This window comes from Plutella xylostella, chromosome 9 (genome assembly GCF_932276165.1).
Source record: "Plutella xylostella chromosome 9, ilPluXylo3.1, whole genome shotgun sequence".
Classification (NCBI taxonomy): Eukaryota; Metazoa; Arthropoda; class Insecta; order Lepidoptera; family Plutellidae; genus Plutella; species Plutella xylostella.
Genome location: NC_063989.1, coordinates 8,787,230 through 8,809,106, shown reverse-complemented (window position 1 = coordinate 8,809,106; position 21,877 = coordinate 8,787,230). Strand labels below are relative to the sequence as shown.

General features: G+C 38.4%; 2 protein-coding genes across 2 annotated transcripts; one reads left to right on the top strand and one right to left on the bottom strand.

The window, feature by feature from the left end:
- Positions 1 to 7,047: 7,047 nt before the first annotated feature.
- On the bottom strand, positions 7,048 to 21,492 carry LOC105386583 (waprin-Phi1). The gene is made up of 4 exons (XM_048622847.1): positions 21,165 to 21,492; positions 8,170 to 8,346; positions 7,671 to 7,761; positions 7,048 to 7,215 (listed from the first exon to the last, which is right to left on the bottom strand). The coding sequence occupies exons 1-4, from the start codon at positions 21,193 to 21,195 to the stop codon at positions 7,092 to 7,094; spliced, it is 423 nt and encodes a 140-aa protein (XP_048478804.1). The 5' UTR covers positions 21,196 to 21,492; the 3' UTR covers positions 7,048 to 7,091.
- Positions 14,287 to 21,004, top strand: LOC105386582 (peroxidase-like). Its single transcript, XM_048622848.1, has 10 exons — positions 14,287 to 14,518; positions 15,979 to 16,166; positions 16,415 to 16,622; positions 17,847 to 18,044; positions 18,301 to 18,445; positions 18,715 to 18,875; positions 19,201 to 19,364; positions 19,696 to 19,894; positions 20,354 to 20,459; positions 20,810 to 21,004. Exons 1-10 carry the CDS (start codon positions 14,302 to 14,304, stop codon positions 20,904 to 20,906), a joined length of 1,683 nt encoding a protein of 560 aa, XP_048478805.1. The 5' UTR covers positions 14,287 to 14,301; the 3' UTR covers positions 20,907 to 21,004.
- Positions 21,493 to 21,877: the final 385 nt, after the last annotated feature.

Here is a 21,877-nt window from a genome sequence, read left to right as displayed (position 1 = left end):
GGTAGTAAGTAACTCATGTACTATGAAAATATTTTCCTATCTTATTCAAAACTTAGTAAATTTTATTTAGAATAGAATACCGTTGAAACTCTTATGGTCGCCAATCGCCTCAATGACCCTAATTTTAAATTTTGTTTAATATTATCAACATCTTATCCAAACCCAAATCAATAATTATTTATATTAGCAGAATTAAAGGAAAATAATAAGTATAATAAATTATTACTAATCACTTAATATGTAAAAGTTGTCATGGTCACAGTCAATAACATATAGCCAATGATATCCATTTAACCTTCAAAAGTAAAATTGCATGAATATTCACTATGGAAATATTTATTTTAACTTTTCCAAATATTTCAGTTAACTTAAAATAGTGTTAGTGCTCCTATGGCCGCCATCCAACACATTGACCCTACGGGTATAAGTATCTAATTGAAGGTATTTATTTTATTTAATCAGACAAGTAGATAACTTTAGTAAAAGTAAAGTTGGTGCTCAACTAGATCGACAACTGACTCATTGACCCTATTATTTATTAATTTTGTTTAATATTCTTAACATCTTTTCCAAAGCAAAATCAATCTTTATTTATATTAATAAAAGGGTATAATGCAGGTTTTTTAAGTATTATAAATTAACATTAACTTGCTGAATATATAAGAATTGTCTTAGTCACAGTCAGTCAGGTACAAGTTATGGCCAATGTAACCATTGAATAAAAGGAATAATTACATGAATTCTATTCTGTTGTCTGATACATAACTAGTTATTGTAGTAAGTAAATACCTATTGAATTCCAATAAAACAAACTTTACATACTTAGGTGGGTAAGTAAGTACCACAATCATACCTATCACATATGTAGATCAGTAAGAAGCCTAGATTCACTAAGCATACATACATCAATAACATTCACCACACATGAGATACAAAAGGATAGCTTGTTTTCCCCTAAAATTCAATAACCTACTCTCCCACAGCCTAAACCTAACTGCTTAGCATCTAAGTGGTTTGAAGATGAAATGCATTTTATACAAACCCACATTTTACACAATGTTCCTAGTATCAAGTACCTAGTAAGTAGGTATAAATTAAGAATCTTGGTTTCTTAGTTCTGAACTAATGTTCTGAAAGTAGATTTATTTTGCAAACAATAAAACACTGGTGTCCCTTAAATGTTTGTTGGTTTTGTTGCTGCCTAATTGTTAAGTATGTTTTTTCTTTTATGATAAACAATACTTCAAATACCTGAATTTACCAAGTGTAGCTAAACCCATAATAAAACCATAGAGAATCATTAAACTAGTGAATCACACAAGTACACGCAATAATTATTCAAGTAGAAACATAGTATTTTATGAAAATATGGTCCGGCCAATTTTCATCCCGGTGGAAAAATGTTTAAAATCATTTCAAATATTAGGAATACAAGTAATAAGTAATGTTTATAATAACCACTCTTAGAGAATCAAAGTAGGTTGAGCTAGCTGTAGATTTTAAATTACTTAAGTACTAAATAGAAATGCTGATTCAAATAAGAATATAATTTTGCTAAATAGATTCATAGCTTAATATGAATAACCTGAAGCATATTCTTCATTCTGGCTTCAAGACTGAATAGATAAGTACATGCTTACATGAGAACTAGATGGAGTTGGTAGAAATAAGTTTATATTGTGTATCTCAGGAGATAAGTAAATAAGTACCGACTACCTAGGAATATGAATCTTCTTGTAACCTAAACAATTTCAGAATGATCTAATATGTTACCTAATAGATTTACTTAAATTGCAAGCACTTATCACTGAATAGGATTCCACATAATTATGTTATATATCTGATGAATCATCCATTATTATTACTTAGGTACTTATTCAGATTGTTGTGCAAGCCTAGTAAGTTTGTAAACCAAATATGTTGGAACATAGGTTATGATCCACCACAATGAAACATAGGTACACCTAATGGTCTGTATTATGCTAATTACTGTTCTTTACTGGGTATGCAAAGACTGCTGGGTGAAACAATTTCAGGTAGATAGATTGCTGTGAGCAAAAGTAACATACTTAAATACTTGACTCATTAGCCATCATCTCAATAGAACATACTATTCAATATCTGTACTATATTGATATAAGTAACTAAGTTTATACCTTCCAGGTAAACAAACATAGCTTGATGAAACAAGTGGGGTAATTTTCCCATAGTCGAATGTACTTATGCTTGTAAATTGATTGTTTTATGTGATAGAATCTTTAAGGCTGATTGATGAAGTAAAAGGTGGTTTCCTTGGGTCTCTCCTAATAAACCTAGGTACCCTAGCAGCCTTCAATTTCAAAATGGCCAAGAAGCTTAACAATAAATAATGGGGAACAATTGGATTTTTAGGTTATGAAAAATATTCTAATTTTGAAACCAGAACAAAGTAGTTAGATATTCTAATATAAAGAATGGGGTGAAGTATAGATATGCTGTGGTACCTCTAAATAGTGGTTATGACAAAATATTATCGACACTTAGCTGAGGATCCTGAGGCGCCGCCGCCGGCCGGTCGAAGCTGCCATCCACCGTATCCACACACTTATAAAAATACATTCTCTATCCCCTTTTCCCTTTAAATAAAACTCTAAAATGCAAAGGCTTGATGTTATCACACGAAATCCCGCGGGAAGCCCAAGGGCGAGTTTTCTTCCCGAAATCCATTTTTTCCTCCCCTGACCATAGACTCCCTTTTCTTTTTTCTTTTTTTTTTTTCCCGGTTCATCCATCGAACTTTATCGATTCCACCCCATCCCTCCGATCCTAGACTACAGGTGGCGCCACTGAGCTAGACAATAACACAACTATTAAATATTTTTAAGGTAATAAACCGATGAACTATTGTTCTATAATTATTGATAATTAATATTATTATTATTTAACTAGTATTTACTAATTTTAAGTCCTGATTCCCTTAATTAGAACTAAAAGATACTCAGTTGAGCGTCAAGGAGGCGTAGTACGTAAAGTGTCGCGTAAATTAGTGTTGTGCAAATCTGATCCTCATAATAATAACTTATCACTATGGCGTCATTCATTTCAATAATCAAACAATAATTAACAGAGCCGTATAAACGGTTGAAACATAATATAACCGAATCTAGTATGATATCTCTTTAAACTCTAAGCGTCAACAATAAGACTTGTACTTATTCTAGGTATCTGTCGATTCGAACGACACAACAGCCCCCGAACATTACCATATAAGGAAATGCATCATCGAGTCTAACCCATTAGATGGCACTAGTGTGGCATTTCTACATCGCGGTATGGTTGTGTTTTCCAACCAGCGTATAGTCTTATTTTGCTTATAATAAAAATTTCGCCAATCTATACATAATGTATAAGTCTGCTACGGACGGACTATGTTCCGTTACAACCACCCCCTAAATTTTTAGGAAATGCAATTGGATAAAAATTTACCTATCTAAGACTTATACATTATACATGAATAACGGTACATGAAAATAACAAACTAATATCAGAACCTTACAATACAAATAAGTTTCGTTACAGTATACGCACACATCATAATATTTTTATACAGATATACTATACACGTTCATATAAATGTTGTAATTATAACTCCCATCTGCAACAGACGAAGGATAACAGATAAAGTTAATTAAGCAAATGCAGTAATCAAATAACCATTACACTCGCTTAAAAATACGACTAACTTCCTATTTATAGAACGTAACGTGTGCAAACTGAACAAAATGGCGACTGCATTTAAAACGGACTATTTGACTTTCCAATCGGCTTCCGGCGGGCCGGGTAGTGACAGCGTTGGCGTTTAAAAGCCGATTAATTACTTTAAAGTCTCTCTCTCTCTCATGTAAAAAGCATCCATTCAACAATGAATAAGGCTCAGAGTGGTGATTGAATAGACTGATTGACAAAAGAATCTGAACTAGGACTAAGCTCAGTATAGAGTGCTATAGGGGTTCAAATATTTTCTATTGAACGTTAGCACCTGAGGTGAGGGGTAACTTTGGCTTACGAAAAACTAAGCTTCGGAGTGCCTACGCCTCTGCGCTAACCACGAGTCTTTATCGTTGTATTATTAAACGCACCGATTGCATGACTGCTCCTTTGCGTTTTTTGTCAAGCTAGAATACCCTTCTACCTAGGGAATACAATCCCGGCCTTTATTTGGGATCCCGGGATTTCGGGACTGGATGAAGACAATCCCGGGATCCCGGGATAGTCCCGGGATTAAGGTCACAAACAAAAACACGTCTAACGAATCAATGTTTTTAGGTTTATTGGAGACACAGTATTTATAATTTAACTTTGTCAGACTACACTTAGTTGAAAAAAAAATATACTTCTTAAAAAAAGATAAACAATAGGGTACTTGACTCTTTTTTAAGTAGGTCTAATATGATTAATAATTGCCCTATTAGACCAAACAAAATAATCTATTATTTTTTTTTGGACCTTGCCAATTGCAAAACTTTAACTTAAAAAAAAAGTAAAATTTTTCATAAACAGACGAAAACTTTTTTTAAAAATTATCACATCTGTGACGTCACACGGGTAGAAAACAATCATTTCACATTTAACTAATGACAAAAAAGCTACGAGAATACCCTTACATACTAATTTACCCTTTTTTTGTCAATCCCAAAAATCCCGGGATTGGAAAATTTTAATCTCAAAAATTTCGGGACTGGAAAATGACCGGGATCCCGGGATCCCGGGGAGCGGGATCCCGGGCTTGTATTCCCTACTTCTACCCCTGTTCCACCGAATGGTCCCTTCGTAAACCTCCTTTATATGAGGATTTTCAATAAGTGCTTAGCCCATTTTTCCATACAAACGTTTACCCCTTTTCCTTGATATGATATTGAATTTTCACGTAGACAGGTGTTGGCTAAGACGTGATCCCAGATAATGGGAAAGGCTGGGGTTTAATTTTATCTCATAGATGATACTATGCCGTGGCGGTAATTAGTGCAAGATGAGTGCAGAACCGTCTTGTGATGAAATTAAGGGCGTGCGAAGCTCACATCCTGAAGTTTCGTAGTCAGTGAGTGGAAATTTACATACAGGGTGTAAGACAAAAATAGTGCACCGGAAAGACGGTATTTTCTTCAATACTACATGGTATTCTTAATTGTAAAGATTTCATTAACTATTATGTACTTAAATTTCAGGATTTTAAGTCACTCCTAAACGACCATAAAATCCTAATCCTAACTAATATTATAAATGCGAAAGTAACTGTGTCTGTCTGTCTGTCTGTCTGTCTGTCTGTTACTCTTTCACGCCAAAACTACTGAACGGATTTGAATGAAATTTAGTATACATATGGTATAGACCCTGGGAAAGAACATAGGCTACTTTTTATCCCGGAATTCCCACGGGAAAACTTTTTAAGGCGAAGCGAAGCTCGCGGGCACAGCTAGTAGTTAATATTTTCTAATTACTCACAGTAAACATCTCGGAACCCTCCCGAGCATAGTTATTGCTCGTTAAATTAGCCGGCGAGCACAATGGAACCAATGAAGATAAACTTTCGACTAACAAGCTCTGTCCTTGAACTCAGCCTTAATTATTAGCTTTTCGTACAAAAAATCGTACTCAAATGAACGGATTTGTTTACTTTAACTTTGCTTGCTTGCTCTGCTGGTATTTTCCAAGTAGGGTTTAATTTAAGTTGTAAGTATGGCTATGTAAATATTTGTAAAGTCAAGTAAGACGAGTAGGTACCTGAACCTACTTATTTTGTATAATTATTTTACCATAAAATTTATGCCTTTATTCATAAAAAAGGTTATAGCATGCTTTAGCTATTGAACTGTTCTGTAAGGGCGCCTTCAAATTAGTCGCTTAGTGTCGCGCGACTGCAGCGCTGCTGCAGCGCTGCAGTCGCGCTGCTGTCTAAATTCCATATAAATTATTAACGCGCGACTGCAGCGCTGCTGCAGCGCTGCAGTCGCGCATCTTTTGAATTACAAAATTTATATGGATTTTGACAGCAGCGCGGCTGCAGCGCTGCAGCAGCGCTGCAGTCGCGCGACACTTAGCGACTAATTTGAAGGCGCCCTAACTCTCTGACAGAGAAGGACAAAACAATTCAATAGCTACGGTCTCATTGATACGGAACGGTATTGAAGAACTTATCCAGACCATCATCACAGCCCATCACGTCACGACCCCCCTGCTGGGGCACGGGCCACACGGGTCTCCTTCCAACGAAGGAAGGAATTTACGGCTAATCCACCGCCCTGGCCTAGTGCGGGTTGGTGGACCTCAGGTAAACAGTTATAAAAAAATAAAATAAAAAGAAACTTTATTGCACAAAAAACAGTTTAGGTACATACATTTTCCGTTAGGTACACTAATATTACACTATATTTTTTATTTTTTATTTTTTTTTATTTATTTTAATAAAGTGGTCCCCAAACTAGGCTTTGCCCGTATCTTGGGGTACCATAATTTATGTAATTAAAAATAGTTTAAAATAAGAAATTTCAAATAGAAATCCAGCCCATGTAAGTATAACTCAAATACTACTACAAAGATGTATCTATTGGAAGTAGGTGTCTGCTAATTTAGGTCGGACGGCCAGCCAGCGTGAAATAAACAGCTGATTAATGTTAACCCTCCACCAAAGGAGCGGTGGTAGGTCAGTCGGGTTTGGTTCGAATCCCAGCTTCTTTCTTCAGCTCTCTTCTTTCTCTTCGGTTCTTTGGAATTTAAGTACCTTCACCTATAATTTAGGCCCTATACATAAAGAAAGCTATAGCTAAAGCTGGTTACCGGTGGCGGCCCCGACTTAGGTACTATTTCCTAATCAGCGCTGATAAGCTTATTGGCGCGCATCATAGTTCGGACAGCCAGCCGGCGTAAAAAAACAAATGAAGACACAAAACTTTCAAATTTTAATCCAACCCTCAATCACTCCCTCCCCTCCGCCCGTCAATAAGCTTATCAGCAGCTTATTAGCGCGCATCATAGGTCAGACGGGCAGCCGGCGTAAAAGAAACAAATGAAGACACAAATCATTCACATTTAATCCATTTTAATCCAATCCTACATCACTCCCTCCCCTCCATCCCCTCAGCTCGCTCCTCCTCCCTCCCCTCCGCCCCCTCCGCCCCCTGCCTGTCGTCGGGGTCGGGGCGCTGGCAGGTGCGCGCGCCGCAGCGGTTGGCGCAGCACATGCGCGCGCGCGGGCAGTCGCCGTCGCCCGTGCACGTGTCGGTTCATGCAGCATGCATATTAACCCTTCATCAGAGAAGCTGTGGTAGCTTAGTCGGGTCAGCGCCCGCTTCTCATGAGAGAGATTCGGGTTGGAATCCCGGCGCTGATTTTAAGTATATACTTTAGGCCCTATACAAAGAAAAGGCTGGTTAGGTACCTGCGCCAATCTGTCAGTTTCTTATTTTTTCCTAACTAGCGCTGATAAGAGCGCGGATAATAAGTCAGACGGGCTCGGTCACGGAAGCCGTAATAAAACAACTGAAGACACAAAACATTCAAATTTTAATCCAATCCTACATCACTCCATCCCCTCAGCTCGCTCCTCCTCCCTCCCCTCCGCCCCCTCCGCCCCCTGCCTGTCGTCGGGGTCGGGTCGCTGGCAGGTGCGCGCGCCGCAGCGGTTGGCGCAGCACTTGCGCGCGCGCGGGCAGTCGCCGTCGCCCGTGCACGTGTCCGAGCACACCCACGCGCCGGTCGGGTACTCGGGGCATTTGCCGGGACGAACTGGAATGGAGACACAGTTAGAAGTCAGAGTTGATTTTTAATGTATACCATCGCTCTTACGGTAAAGGAAAACGTCATGAGGAAACCTGCATTTATTTAGATTTAGTACATCTGTGAACCAACCAAGCCGCAGTGCATCAGCATGGTGGGAAATGGTCCAAAATTAGGAAGGCAGTTTAGACCTTATTGATATGCACAAACGTTCCATTTGAGAGATCCAGGTACTGATAGTACCGACATAGCTCTAAAAAATCTACAATCTGAACTGGAAAACGGGCGGGGCATGAACAGGCAGGCATAGCGAGGGATGATCACCCACCGGCCCGGTCCCGACGAACTTAGACAATTGCCCAGTAGTGGCTGAATGAGGAGAGCCGACGTGATGAAGCTGAAGATTAAACAGCTTACCTAAGTTAACAAAGTGCCTCGTAGTCATAGCGTCCACGCACATGGCGCCGCCGCACTGCGTGGGGCAGCACAGCTGTGCGCCGGCGCAGCCCGCGGCGCCGCAGCGCGCCTCGCACACGTCCACCGGCAGCGTCGGGGGGCAGGAGCCTTCGGAGAGGGATAGGGCTGGCAGGAGCGCTGGGGATGAAATTGAAAGTTGTATGTTTTTGGTGTATAATTGTATATGCCATGAGAAGTTAACCAATGGCACAGAATACTAACTAGTACCAGGTACAGAAGTCCATCTTCGCAATGGCTTGCAAAGAAATATGACTCCATCCCATAAGCAATAAGATCTAATTTAGATCGCGTTCCAGCCGCACAAGTTTTTATTTACTTACCTACCAATTAATTTTTGAGGGAATATGCGCCTTATTTCACTGGACTACGGTGCATAATAAGTTATACGTGGTTATACGCATTGAAAAAGAAGCCACCTTAGGGTTGCCTCAGCACCACAGACTACAACGTTTACTAAGCAACGGACTGACTTTGTAAAAAGAATGTCATGTTTTAAAACAAAATTAATTTGAATTTAGAATACAAAGCTATTCCAAACTTTTTTTCTATTGAAAATAACCAGTAAAAACAATAACAATTTCATAGTTAAGATATTTTGAAGTACATAAAATATGTATGAATCTAAGTACCTAAAACATTTAATTTTGTGAAAACATGTTTTTTTTTTCGTTATTATTTATATTATGCATATAATTTATGTTATGATACAGAACGTGTTAGTTTCGTTAAGCACTAATCCCACTCAGCGCACATTTTATAATCGATTCATTAATACATTTTGAAGGTAGTTGTGTCTGTAAATTTAATACTTTAACGAAAACAAAATTGGAATAGACTTTGTTCAACATGGAGAAAAAAAGGGTTTGTAGTTCGGATTATTTTATTTTATTTTATTTTATTTTATTTTATTTTATTTTATTTTATTAGGAAAGCTAACAGCATGTTACACAAATAATTAATACATGAAAACAGGTATCTTAAAGCTAATGACAAGCTTTCACAGATAAATGTACAGAAGTACCTACTTAGTAACATATTAAAAAAGCGCACTTAAGTTATTAAATATTTTAGTCTAACACATCTAGATAAAAAAAAAACAAAAGAACAATAAGAACCACTTGAGTAGATATGATTAATTAATTAATTAATTTAGCCAAGTTGTTGAGTTGATGCTACAAAAGTCCGAATAAAATGAGTTTTAAATGATTCAATGCTACTACTGAAGATGTCAAGATCGATTTCGCTGCACAGCCTGTTAAATGTACTACACGCTCTTAGTATATAGGAGTTTCTTCTGTAATTAGTGTGAACGATTGGCACAAAGAAAAGTTTATTCATTCTAAATGATCGCGCAGGTGCATAAATATTAATTTTAGAGAGTAGATCAGGACAGTCGCTTATTCCTCTAACAAGCTTTATGAGGTAAATTATATCCGACACGGTCCTACGCAGGTGAAGTGGCAATAGATGGAATTTAATGCATCTCAGATTATAATCCATACTGTTTGGAATACGAAACTTAAATTTAAGGTATCGTGTAAATTTCCTCTGAATTTTTTCAATCCTATCCGAGTGAATGTCGTAACAAGGGTTCCATACCTGACAAGCGTATTCTAGATTGCTCCGTACATATGAACAGTATAGCAGTTTGACTGTCTTCATACTTTTAAATTGTTTAGAAGATCGCATAATGAAGCCTAAAGCTTTGGATGCTTTGTTAACTATAGATTCTATATGCTTATCGAATAACAGCTTACTATCTTGAATCACACCCAAATCACGAATGTGGTACACACGGGATAGAGCGTTAATTTCATTTCAAATAAGGAACGTAGAAGAAATCAATAAAATACTTAGATTAGTTTTACCTGTCAACATCTTTTGGTAATCTAAAAAAAAAATTGGATCACGATCCGTATTTAAGCAATTAAATACGGCACAGTATTTTGCTGTTTTTTTTCTTTTTATGTCCATTTTTCTATTCATAAATTTTAATAAATACCTAAATACGACATTTATAAATAAATAAAATAAACTAGTACGAAATAGGAACAAATAGCGCGCGCGTGTATCGTCGTCCGCTTGCGGCAGCCGACTAGATTGACTGAAGGCGCCAGGCCGGCGCCTGCGCCGCCCACGCGCGGAGTGACACAGGCCTGCCAATGGTTAAATACAGGGTGTTGCAAAATTTGTAAGTATACTAAGCTGAAAGGGAGTGACTCAGGGGTTCATTCTGAATTTCTGACACACCCTATAGATGATGTACAGACTACCAAGCTGTCATTAAAATAGAAATAACTTTTCTAAAGTAAATCGATGTAACGTAACATCTCGTCCATATAACGGCCTATTTATTATTCGGGCGCTATGATAGTTCGTGTTTGCGTACTCTCTATTGAGTCTGCGGTAGAGGTTTTCTCGTTACAATGAAATTAAATCTGATATTGTGTTTATGATTACTTTTATTTACGAGTAAAAGCACATTTCGAATTTCATTTGTTTGCTGAAATTATTCGCCGAGGGATTTCAGAGTTATATTAATTACGTATGCAGAACAGTTCGCGGGACCGTAATTATGTCATTTTACCCTAATTTATTAGAATAATTAACTTTGTTAGGTAATTTCTCATGAAAGTTTCCTTATACTTTTTTTATTATGGCGATACCATTATTATGGTTACGTTGCGCATAGTAATGAGACTGTTTAAGTACATTTTAGTGTGAATTTAGTCAGAGCGTTAATGAGTACAGTCTAACAATGTAAAATTTACTGGTAATAATGATTCACTTGGCTTTGAATTGTAAAACAAGGTTAATTCTGACGAATGAGAGATGACAGACATACAAAGTGATTGAAAGAGCAAGGTAGCCTATTCAGTATAGAATAAAATATTATATTATGTAAAAATATATACGAAGGAACCTGTAAAAATATTAGACGGGTATGTAGATAACATTACGTTTATACGATAGGAAAAGGACTGAATAGTTTGAAATCACGATAGCTTTAGAATTGCTACACTTTTTGGAATTAGTATTTTGAACAGTACAGTAGGTTACATACATAAAAGTTTGCTAAGTTTTCACATAAACATTAATCATTTATTAGCAAGTTTGATCGCTACTGACGTTCGCACATTGAAGTCTTTTTATTTCTTTCGTGTAATTACCCTGTTTTTATCAAAACTTTTGCTTTTATTGAGTAAAAAAACAGGTTTATATACCCACACATCCGGCAGTTATATATATTTTAACGTATAAAAACAAAACCTGCTGTTTGAACGCCTTAGATTGTTATCTGCATGCATTGCATACCTTATTGTAAAAAACACCGTATAAAAAGAACTCAAAGTGTTAATTTTATCAGTTAAAATCGTTGCCCGAGTTCGTATTAATGCGAAAATTAAACTAATTTTGTGATTATTTTAGTTTAAAAAATGTTTGCTAATTATTTGAGTGTGGCCATTAGTTGTCATGTGTTTGTGGCAGCCCTGGCTAGTTCTGCGCTGTACGATACCTATCGGGGGACTCCGATCACTTTGGACGAGTGGAAACTGCACGTGAAGGCGAATACCTCCTAGTGAGTTACATATTTGAACCCAAAGCTAAGGTGTGAGAGTGTCTAAAATTATATAATACAGTAATGGGAACCTGCAAGTTGTAATAAAACATTGTAGGGACATCAGTGAATGTCAGTTTAAATGCAGCGATTGGCATACGACGACTTTTTTACAAAATCGACGTCGGTGTCGATACCCGGTCGAGCAAGATGACCATTAAAAAAATAGTGATTCCCTGCGATTATATTTTTACGTTATAAATATAGGATCAGTGAAATGAAAATTTGTGTACCTAATATAGCTTACCCTCAGCTTCGGGTTTACAGAAATTAGTGTTTATGTCATGTTAATTTCTAATATCCCTGGGTATCGAATAGTGATTGTTCACTGCCACAATCACGATAGTTCAATAGGTTTCAATACAATGCACCGTTTACAATAGTTTACATTGAGTGATTATCCCAGTGGCCTTAACGGTACAGAATGCGAGTGCGCTACATAGGGAAATTAAGACCTCACTGAAAAAAAAAATACATACTAAACGGTATAACTGCAGGTAACCGCTTGAATCTGGGCCGGGGCAAATATTTCACTTACATAGTTTTCCAACCTTTGATACGTTCGAAAAATGGCAATAGGCCCATCCGGCTGGCGAAAAGTTTAGAAATGCATATCTCTACCTACTCAGAAAGGAATCAAAATACCAGTATTTACTTATGTATATTATTTATTTAATCCAGTCATTAATGACTGTACTGTATCAATATGAAGGCCCCGTGATGCGGGCGCCATAGCCGGAAACAGTAAATACACGGATGAAATATCACATCATAGGCTTTACAATAGGTTTATAATAGAATCCGAAATGCTGAATATCAGTGATAGATCTATTATGTTATTATGTTATATTCTGAATTACTATTTAACTCAGAAGCATAGAATTGTGTTTTAGAAGGCTATTTACTTGTTTATGTACTTATATCCATAATTTTTATTGATATATTTTGAACTGAGTTAGTGGTTTCTCAGGTTTGTTATTTTTTTGTCTGTTCACAATTTACTCTCTTTGTACTGACTCTAAGCAATTTGCAGCGTGCGCCTATTAGTTACCTATAGTAACAGGCGAACATTTTTCCCAATAGGAACACGTTATCCATACAAAAAATTTAATTCATATATTCATAATGTACAGTTGGTGCACGGTGGAAGTGGAGGCATGCGACCCGTACGAGGGTCGCCGAGTGGACGGCTCCTGCACGCAGCTGGACCAGCCCTCCCGGGGGGCGTCCCACACTCCGTTCTACAAACTGCTGCCTACTTCATATGGACCAGGTAAAGTTTATCTGATTTCAAGTTCATTGGAATTTGGAATGCCCAATGGTTATAATGGTGATAGGCCAGGTAACGTCTCGCTTCCAGGCTAACTGTACAGTTGTAGTTTAGTTTAGTGCAGATATTAGTACCTAATTGACGGTTCCAAAAAACTTAATTTTTTTTTGGTTTTAGATGTAAAATTCGATCGAATGGCGTAGTGGTCCTGACTGCTATGCCGAAGGTCCCGGGTTCGATTCCCGGCTGGGGCAGATATTTGTTTAAAGACAGATATTTGCACTCGGGTCTTGGGTGTTGATATTTATATTTAGTATCTATCTATCTATGTATTTGTGTAGATATATCAGCTGTCCGACACCCATAACACAGGTTCTGCCTAGCTTGGGGTCGGATGGCCGTGTGTGAGATGTCCCCACATATTTATTTATTTATAAAATATATAATGCACATCCTCTATACATTCGCATTAACAGTTGGTGGCGCTCCTCTGCGTGTTCTATAAAAATAACGTAGATATATCTATGTGTTTATATTCTAATGTCTAATTTATACTAGAGTAGAAAGTTCTTTGGCTTCTGTCAACACAGATTTAGCTTCAATGGCACAAGATTGGCGACACAACTCCAGCTAACTCCCTCAGGCTTGCGAGATTACTTCCTTATTGAGGGAATTAAGCAAGTCAAGTGTAACTTCTGCTGATTAGATTAAGTGCTATCGATGTACACTGTACAGTTGTCGCTATAAACACGTGTACCTTGTTAAGGTATACAGTATTCAGAAACCGACAATTACATAATTAGATGCACATACGTTTGTGATAAGATGCATTTTAAGATTGGTTTTGACAAGATACAATTTTTTTATTTACAAGGAGTGTGAACACTCTTCGTTCGTGGCTACCTAGCCACAAACTTCCTTATCAGCTATTTTGGAAAATAGAGTTTTATACCTAATTAAATTGATTTATGTATGCTTCATCCAACCTGCTTCAGGTAGCTTACCATTACCAGTCCTAAACGTAAATTTTAGAGGCAACGCTAACGCCGCCTCATGTTAACAGCTACAGTTGACCCTGACAACAAAGTTCTGCTTATTCTACCGGCACAAACCCTTACACTCATAAAATGAAAACATGCATTATAAATAGGTCCATATTATACGGTCCATAGTAGGTATACGTATGCTTAAGCAACCATACACCGAGCTACTTCAAACTATACTTCTGCATCCAGGCAATGATCCGCGCCCAGCGCGCAGCGGCCGCCGCCTGCCGCTGGCCAGGGTCGTCAGGACCGGCGTCCTGCCGGAGGGCCAGGTCTCCAGCCAGGTCCTCACGCAGCTCGCGTCCTACTACCTGGCCTTCGTGGCTGCTGATGTCACCTCGCTGCATGATACAGGTATGTCGGTTGGATGGAGAATTTAGACGTGGTATGATCTATGCTTTTATTGTAAATCAGGGATTAAGGCTTACAGTATTTTTCTGCACCCTGGTAGATCTTTCACAAGTTGCACCTTTTGCAAGTAGCCAATATTTATTTGTTCTCCAATAAATATCGCTAGGTTTTGCCTTTTTAGTTAGTTACTCATCTCATTATTATTATTATATATGTATTTTTTGTTCTACCTCTGTTGAGGTTGAGGGGTACGTTTAATATCCAGATCACGCGGGCCTTAGCCAAACGTAACCGGATCGGTGATGCAGGATGATGAGGTCAGGAATTTCCTTGTGATGCGGCAGGTGTTCAAGATTGTGGCTTTTTGTAGAAGGTGGATTGTGTAGAGTGGAATTTTCAATATTTCTAGGCTATTTTTAAGGGTTTTGGGTACGATTTCTGTTGAAGACAAGACTATGGGACTGCATGTACTTTCCATTGAGTTTTGACTTCTATTGCAAGTTCTTTATATTTACTGAGTTTCTCAGATATGGTCTTCTGTATGTTGTGACTATTTGGTATGGCTATATCTATGAGGAATACTGTGTTGGTATTTTTATCATGTAATGTGATGTCCGGCCTATTGTAGTGTACAGTTTTGTCAGTCAAAATGGTTCTGTCCCAGTAAACTTTGCATAGATCATTTTCGTTTACTGTGGAGGGTTTGTATTTATAGTATGGAGATTTTTTGGAGATAAATTGGTATCTATGGATCAAATTTTGGTGTACTATTGCAGCTACTTGGTCATGTCTGTGTTTGTAGTCTGTCTGTACCAATGCTTTGCAGGCTCCAGTAATGTGCTGTATAGTTTCAGATGCACTGTTACAGTGTCTGCACATATCCGGTTGATTATTTAGTTCTTTTGTTATGTACTTCCGGTAGTTTTTTGTGGCTATTACCTGATCCTGGATAGCGAGCATGGATGCTTCAGTCTCAGGGAATAACTCTCCTCGTTTGAGCCAGCTGTTCGACTCACTCTTGTCAACGTGGGCTTAAGGTCAGGTCAAGGTACAAAGGCGAACTAGCTAGCGATATTTTCTTAGGTCAGCTATATACTGTACTGTGTCAGATATCCAGGGTATTGCAATGCATGGTATATCTAAGCCTGAAACCGAAATCTGAATTTCAAAATTAGCGAATAAAATATTTCATTTTCCATAGAAACTTTGTTGCTCACGTGACATTTTACTATGGAAAATGATATATTTTTTTCGCGAATTTTGAAATTCTGATTTCATTTCGGGCTTAGATATACCATGCTGCACATGTAGGTTTCGGCTTAGTATACCCTTTTTGCAACACCTGTGTATAGGTACAAACTGGTCGGTTTGTCTCCACTTCAGCGTCATCCAACAAGAGTCGGAATACCTTGAATAATCTAAGGTCTACTCCAGTAAGGTCCATATTTTACTACACTTTACAGTGAACTACATCCTCTGGAAGCCATACTGCTGCGAGGAGAAGGGCAAGCTTGACCGCGAGTGCACTCCCAACGAGGTGCCTGTGGACGACCCCGTGCACCGCCACTCCGGCCTGCGCTGCCTCAACCTGACGCGGCCCATGTCCTTCCAGTCCACGGGCTGTCTGCCGAATGACACCGTGCCTACTAGGGTGAGGATATTATGTAGCTATTCATCCATTAGCCAGCAGCATACGTTAATTTTCCTGTACCTCCTGTGGATTGGCAGGAAATGATCTTAGCAGTCCACTACTTTGCATTTAGTTGCATGCTCAATATTAAGCTCTTATCTATGAGCATCAGGTGGCCAGTGGGAGATGCCACTACTACACCGCTGATCAATAAGTCACTCAAACATGCTGCACCAGCTAACTAACTCTATGCTGTGTTAACCCCTCAGATAACCTCATCGACTCCACTGTTTGACATGTCAGGAGTTTATGGTAACACCCAGAAGGAGTTGGCTGATAAAGGCAGGTTGTTCCAACGGGGTCTGCTCAAGTATGAGGTGGATGACTCCGGCAGGATCTGGCCTCCTAGTACCAAGACGCCTGTGGATCTGTGTCTGTTGAACCAGAAGCCCGTTGAGACGAGGTGTCATGACGGCCGTAAGTAACTTATGTATATCTTTAAGTCGTAAGTATATGATACTTACTTAAATAGTAAAGCATTTTACATAAGTGAGGTCGTCATAAGACATGATTTGATGTTAACTTTAATCGGTACAAATTATGAAGTAGTGATTTTGACCCCTTTAGGCCTAATTTCACACCATTCGGTTAGGTTAAAAATACCTCGGTTTGGTTACATTTTGGACCGTTAAAGTTAGTGAGTGTCCCACCATGCTAAATCACGGGGTTAACTCCCTTGATCGGGTGATAAACTTGATTGCAGCTGTGGGGTTCCGCTAAGACTTGGTTAAGACCGGTAACCAGGCAACGGGTTGTTTACTTGTCACTCATTCTGTCAAGACTCAAGATGGAAAAATGAACAGAGCCTTTGATAAACAATATACGAACTAGATGTTGTGTGACATAAAAAATGAAGCGAAATACTGTTTGGGTTTTATATAATGTCAAACCGAGATAAAAGTTTTAATTTAATGTCCTAACCTAACTTGGAACCGTAATATAGAAACACAAATTAATGGCCCTACCTGGAAATCGAACCCGGGATCCCTGGGTGATGAAGCTGAGCTTCTACCACTAGACCACAGAGGTAGATATAAGAAGTTAAACCTAATGACTTAATGAGAACTATTGAATTAAGTGAAAAATCTTCTAACAAACTATTTTAAAATAAGACCTTACTTAGAAATTGAGGTGTTATTTGTTGAGTCCTTTCTTTTGCACTGACACTCCATCTAGTTCGTTGTATTGTTTTTCAAAGGGCATGGCGTAATGATATTATTTTCAATGACGGATGTCAAAAAACAACCTCGATAGAAATAGTAACCATGGCAACCTCAAAACCAAAAAGTTTGGTTGTTTGAGGTTGTTTGACATTATAGAGACATAGATACCAATTTCAATGAAGATGGCAGAATATTGAATGAAGTGTGAGTGAATGATTCACATAATGCTTGATTTATGAATGGTCTGTTAGATTTTCGTCATTGGACTCATCCAATTTATTTAACCAAACAAGGGTATTAATCCTTAAACGCGTCGTCAGCAAATCCGCTATTGAGACTGTAACTAACAGAATCATGAGAAACCAGGTCTTAGATCGGGTTTCATATTTTATGAGAATGTTTTTCAAAATATCGTGAGAGCTGATTTCGTAATTATGTGGGAGATGTCTCTACATATTATTATTGCCTATATTTATAGCTAGCAGCGGCATGAACAGCATATTCGGCGTGAACATGATGAGCATCTGGTTCTGGAGAGAGCACAACCGCATAGCCGAAGAACTGTCCAACATGAACCCGTGCTGGGACGACGAGAAGACCTTCCACTACGCACGGGACATCAGCATCGCCACCTACTTGCAGATACTTTATTATGAGCTCCTGCCTTTGTTGATGGGTAAGTGAACTAATAAAATGTTAAGAAGTCCTTGATACTCGATACTAACTAATGAGTATCACTTCTGTATGACAGAACTGATTTGATAAAGACAAAGAAACTAGAAGAAGAATAAAAAGAGGAAATATAAATACAGAACAAAGAATACAATAAAAGGTTGCAGTCCAGAGAAAAGGCACCAGCTCAGCATGTGCTGTAGATAATACGACCAAACCGCTGATTTTTGACCTTGATTAGCCATTGAATCTGTTTTCAGGCAGGAAGTCACTCATCAAGGATGGGGTGATATCGTCCACACCGGACCACAGGGATTTATACAATGAGCAGTATTCGCCGCAAATGTCCTCCGAGTTCCTAATGTCTATGCGATGGACCCACAATCTACAAGAAACTAAAATAAAGTAAGAACCATGTTTGATACCGAAATACCCACTTATAGCCACAACACTCGAGTCTGCGTTGTTCTATGGCCACAGCCCATGGCATCAAAGTTCCTATAGTGAAGCATTTTTTTTTTAAATTCTAAAAGTCGTAGAACAAGTAGAGCAGCTTAGTATGTACTCTTATACTATATGTATACCACTTTTGCCCACTAACAATGATGACATTGTATCCAATAGATAGCTGTAGTATCTAGTAATCCTGTTGTATATATTTTTTACTTTTAAAGGTTAATGGAAGAGAATGGCAAAGTAGTTGGCGAATATCCCATGGTGAATCTGACCCTGAGGACAGGGTACCTGGCGCTAGGTAGACATATGGAGCAGATCACTCAAGGGAGCTTCCGACAACCGGGGGCCAAAGCTGATCATCTCATAGATCCTGATGTTAGTACAAAATATATTTATTTGTAAAACAAGACCACTTCCATACACTCACCATCCTTTTACTTTAAATACATTTCAACGTACAAAACCTGACCGCGTTACTTGGTATAATTGAGGATTTTTTATTTATTGACATAGATATACCTAAACTCGTTATTTGATTGGATTAGCACGTTCCACCAAAGACATCGCCCTGTATGCGAATCGTCAAATAATAGCGTTTATGTAGCGTGCAGCGAAGACTGGTAGTTCTACAAAGAACCCTAAGTACTGAAGATCCTTCACAACCACACGTTTCCTGCTTCACCCAGACCTTCTATTCCAGCTAGCGGAACTGGCCCTGGGTCCTCACCAGAGGTCCTCGGACGTGGCCACCAGCGACCTGGCTAAGAACCGTCTCGCTGGCCTCTCCTCATACACATCCTATCTGGAGTTCTGTCGAGGACGGCCCTACAACACCTTCGAGTCATTGCTCGAAGTTATGGATAATGAAGTGAGTGTTATTGATAGTTAGAAGACACGCTATTTGACATATCCTTGGATATTTATCATAAAATATGGCAACCTCATGAAGTTTACAATTAGCGGGCCCTGAAGAAATCTGGCTCTGTAATTGGCTGAATAAGCTGCATGAGCTTGAGCTGTTATGTAGGCTTCGGCCGAAGAGTTATGCAGTATTCGAAGTAAAATCCTATCAACGGTTGTCATGCTGACTGGCTGTGAGTTAGATAGAATGCTATATACACACTAACTATCCAATATTAGATCAAGGTCGACCTTGGTAGTAGACATGAATGGAGTAATCAACTAATTCCTTTTCGCAGAGAATAGAGAAGCTCCGCGAGCTATACGAGTGCGTAGAAGACATAGACTTGCTCGCCGGCATGTGGGCGGAGAACCTGGTCCCTGGGGGCTTCGTTCCTCACACGTTCTACTGCCTGGTCTCCGAGCATCTCGTCAGGAACGTGGTGTCCGACCGACACTGGTACGAGCGGGCGGAGCGGCCACTGGCTTTTAGCGCACGTGAGTTGTTCAGTTATTGTGGCCCTTGTGGGTTAGGTCTTAACCGCTTGAATTCCGACACAATATAAATCTATTGTCGTCAGGCGCGATATCGCGACTTCGGGTCTCAAAAAGTTAAGTATCAGAATTAACCATATAGTCTAGTAGTGATGTGCTCTCCTTGGAAGAGTCCTATGCTCAGAAGGTCCTGACCACTGCTTATTGTGGATACCGATTTACATTACATCATCTAGACTGTAAATGTGACACTACTCTAAATAATATAAGCTAGATCCGCTGTTAGACTTTAGCTCCTAAGGGTAAAGGCATCCCGCTAACGCAAAATATTGTATGTTTTTCCATCCATCCAGCGGTTTCTACTGGTCCCTACTACGTCTACATCAGCCATCATTGCTGAGGGTTTGTTATCGGCCAAATCATTAAAATAATCAGAGGTCAAACATGACATTGTAATTACAGATCAGCTGCGTGAAGTGAGGAATGCCACGATGGCGCGTCTCCTGTGTGACAACGGAGACTCCGTCAGAGCTATCCAACCGAGAGCATTCGAAAGGATAGCCCCTGGGTAAGAGATTGATTGAGAGAGAAGAACACTTAAGTTTTTTTTACAACAAAATTAAGTTGGAGATATTTACAGTTTCAAATTGGCGCACTCGTAACTACTTAACTCTGTGAACTTCACGTATTATCAATCCGTTCTTAACTTACGTACAAAATAATACTAACGATAACAGATAAACAGGCCGATGTATTAAACAGTCAGAGAACAAACTGTTGATAACTAAACCCCTCATCAGTAGTAGCCATTTTTGGGGGAAAAAACGCATCTGTTCGGCCCTTTAAAAAGAAATCGAAGCTCTTAGGTGTCCAAGCGGCGCTAAACCTGCATTTCTTCATGCATAAAAATTATTCCAGCAATGACCTGGTGAGCTGTGACCAAATCCCGCCGGTGAACCTCGTGGCTTGGAAGGACAGAAGCTGCCACGGACACTACATGGGGTATCGACACTAATAATATAGCGAAATTTTCATATAAAATCCTATACCGAATCGCATTATTGACGTTATTGTTTCAATTAAATACTATACTTTAAACAGTGCCTCAGTCTACTTGATCCGTATTTAAATTCAAACGTTTGATTTCATAAATTTTATACAAAGCAAGTAGAATAGCATGTCATGTATAAGACACTTACTAAATACGTAGGACAACTTAATATTCACATTCTTTAACTCCATACTGCAAAAGTAAAATAACGGAATTACTTACCGAAAACAAGGAATCCATAAGGAAAAAGCATTTTCACTTAGCACTTTTGCAAACTTTTACGAACGGAATATCAAAAATATTAACTCTTGAGTTTCTCAAGTGTTCAACTTGACACGAAACATGAAATGTCACTGACACCGAGATAACACTTTGCAGATGTGAGACGCGGGATACAAGGAAATTGTACTAAATAAATAATATCATAATAACATTACTGAGATTTATAATAATAATAAACAACTAAAATAGGTCACTAATACCAAGGTCCAGATTCTTGAAAATATGTAAGTATTTTGTAAACACTGCAACTGTACTGAATCCGCATAAATCAAATTTTAATATAACTTACTGAACTAAGTAGTAGAATTTGTAGAATCAACTGACATTCGCAATGGTAGTTCATATAAAACTAATAGTTTTGTAGTAAAAATATCCTGCACGACGTATATTATACCTATGACCACTTAAAATAAACATGCATAAGGAAAATTTACAATTTTTCAATCAAACTTAAATCTCTCGAGTGTAAAACCTGTTCAGTGTTCATGGCAATTACTTAAATTTACTGATGCAGCAACTTAGAGACTGAGGTATAAGTATTGCAAGGTCATGTTTCTTTTCTGTCTACTACTTAGATGTTCTATAGATTCATAAGTTACAGAAGTACTAGGTATGTTCCTTATTCACAAGAGTATGTCTGTTCTCCTGTACTA

Bases quoted from the DNA above. Each gene is read 5' to 3' on its own strand.
- LOC105386582 (XM_048622848.1), top strand. From the start codon at position 14,302: ATGCTTAAGCAACCATACACCGAGCTACTTCAAACTATACTTCTGCAT. The intron at 18,446-18,714 runs GTAAGAACCATG...TTACTTTTAAAG, and splicing joins CTACAAGAAACTAAAATAAA to GTTAATGGAAGAGAATGGCA. The intron at 19,365-19,695 runs GTGAGTGTTATT...TCCTTTTCGCAG, and splicing joins TCGAAGTTATGGATAATGAA to AGAATAGAGAAGCTCCGCGA.
- LOC105386583 (XM_048622847.1), bottom strand. From the start codon at position 21,195: ATGCTTTTTCCTTATGGATTCCTTGTTTTCG. The intron at 7,762-8,169 runs GTAAGCTGTTTA...TCTCCATTCCAG, and splicing joins GAGGCACTTTGTTAACTTAG to TTCGTCCCGGCAAATGCCCC. The intron at 7,216-7,670 runs GTGCTGCGCCAA...GCGCGCGCGCAT, and splicing joins GACTGCCCGCGCGCGCGCAA to GTGCTGCGCCAACCGCTGCG.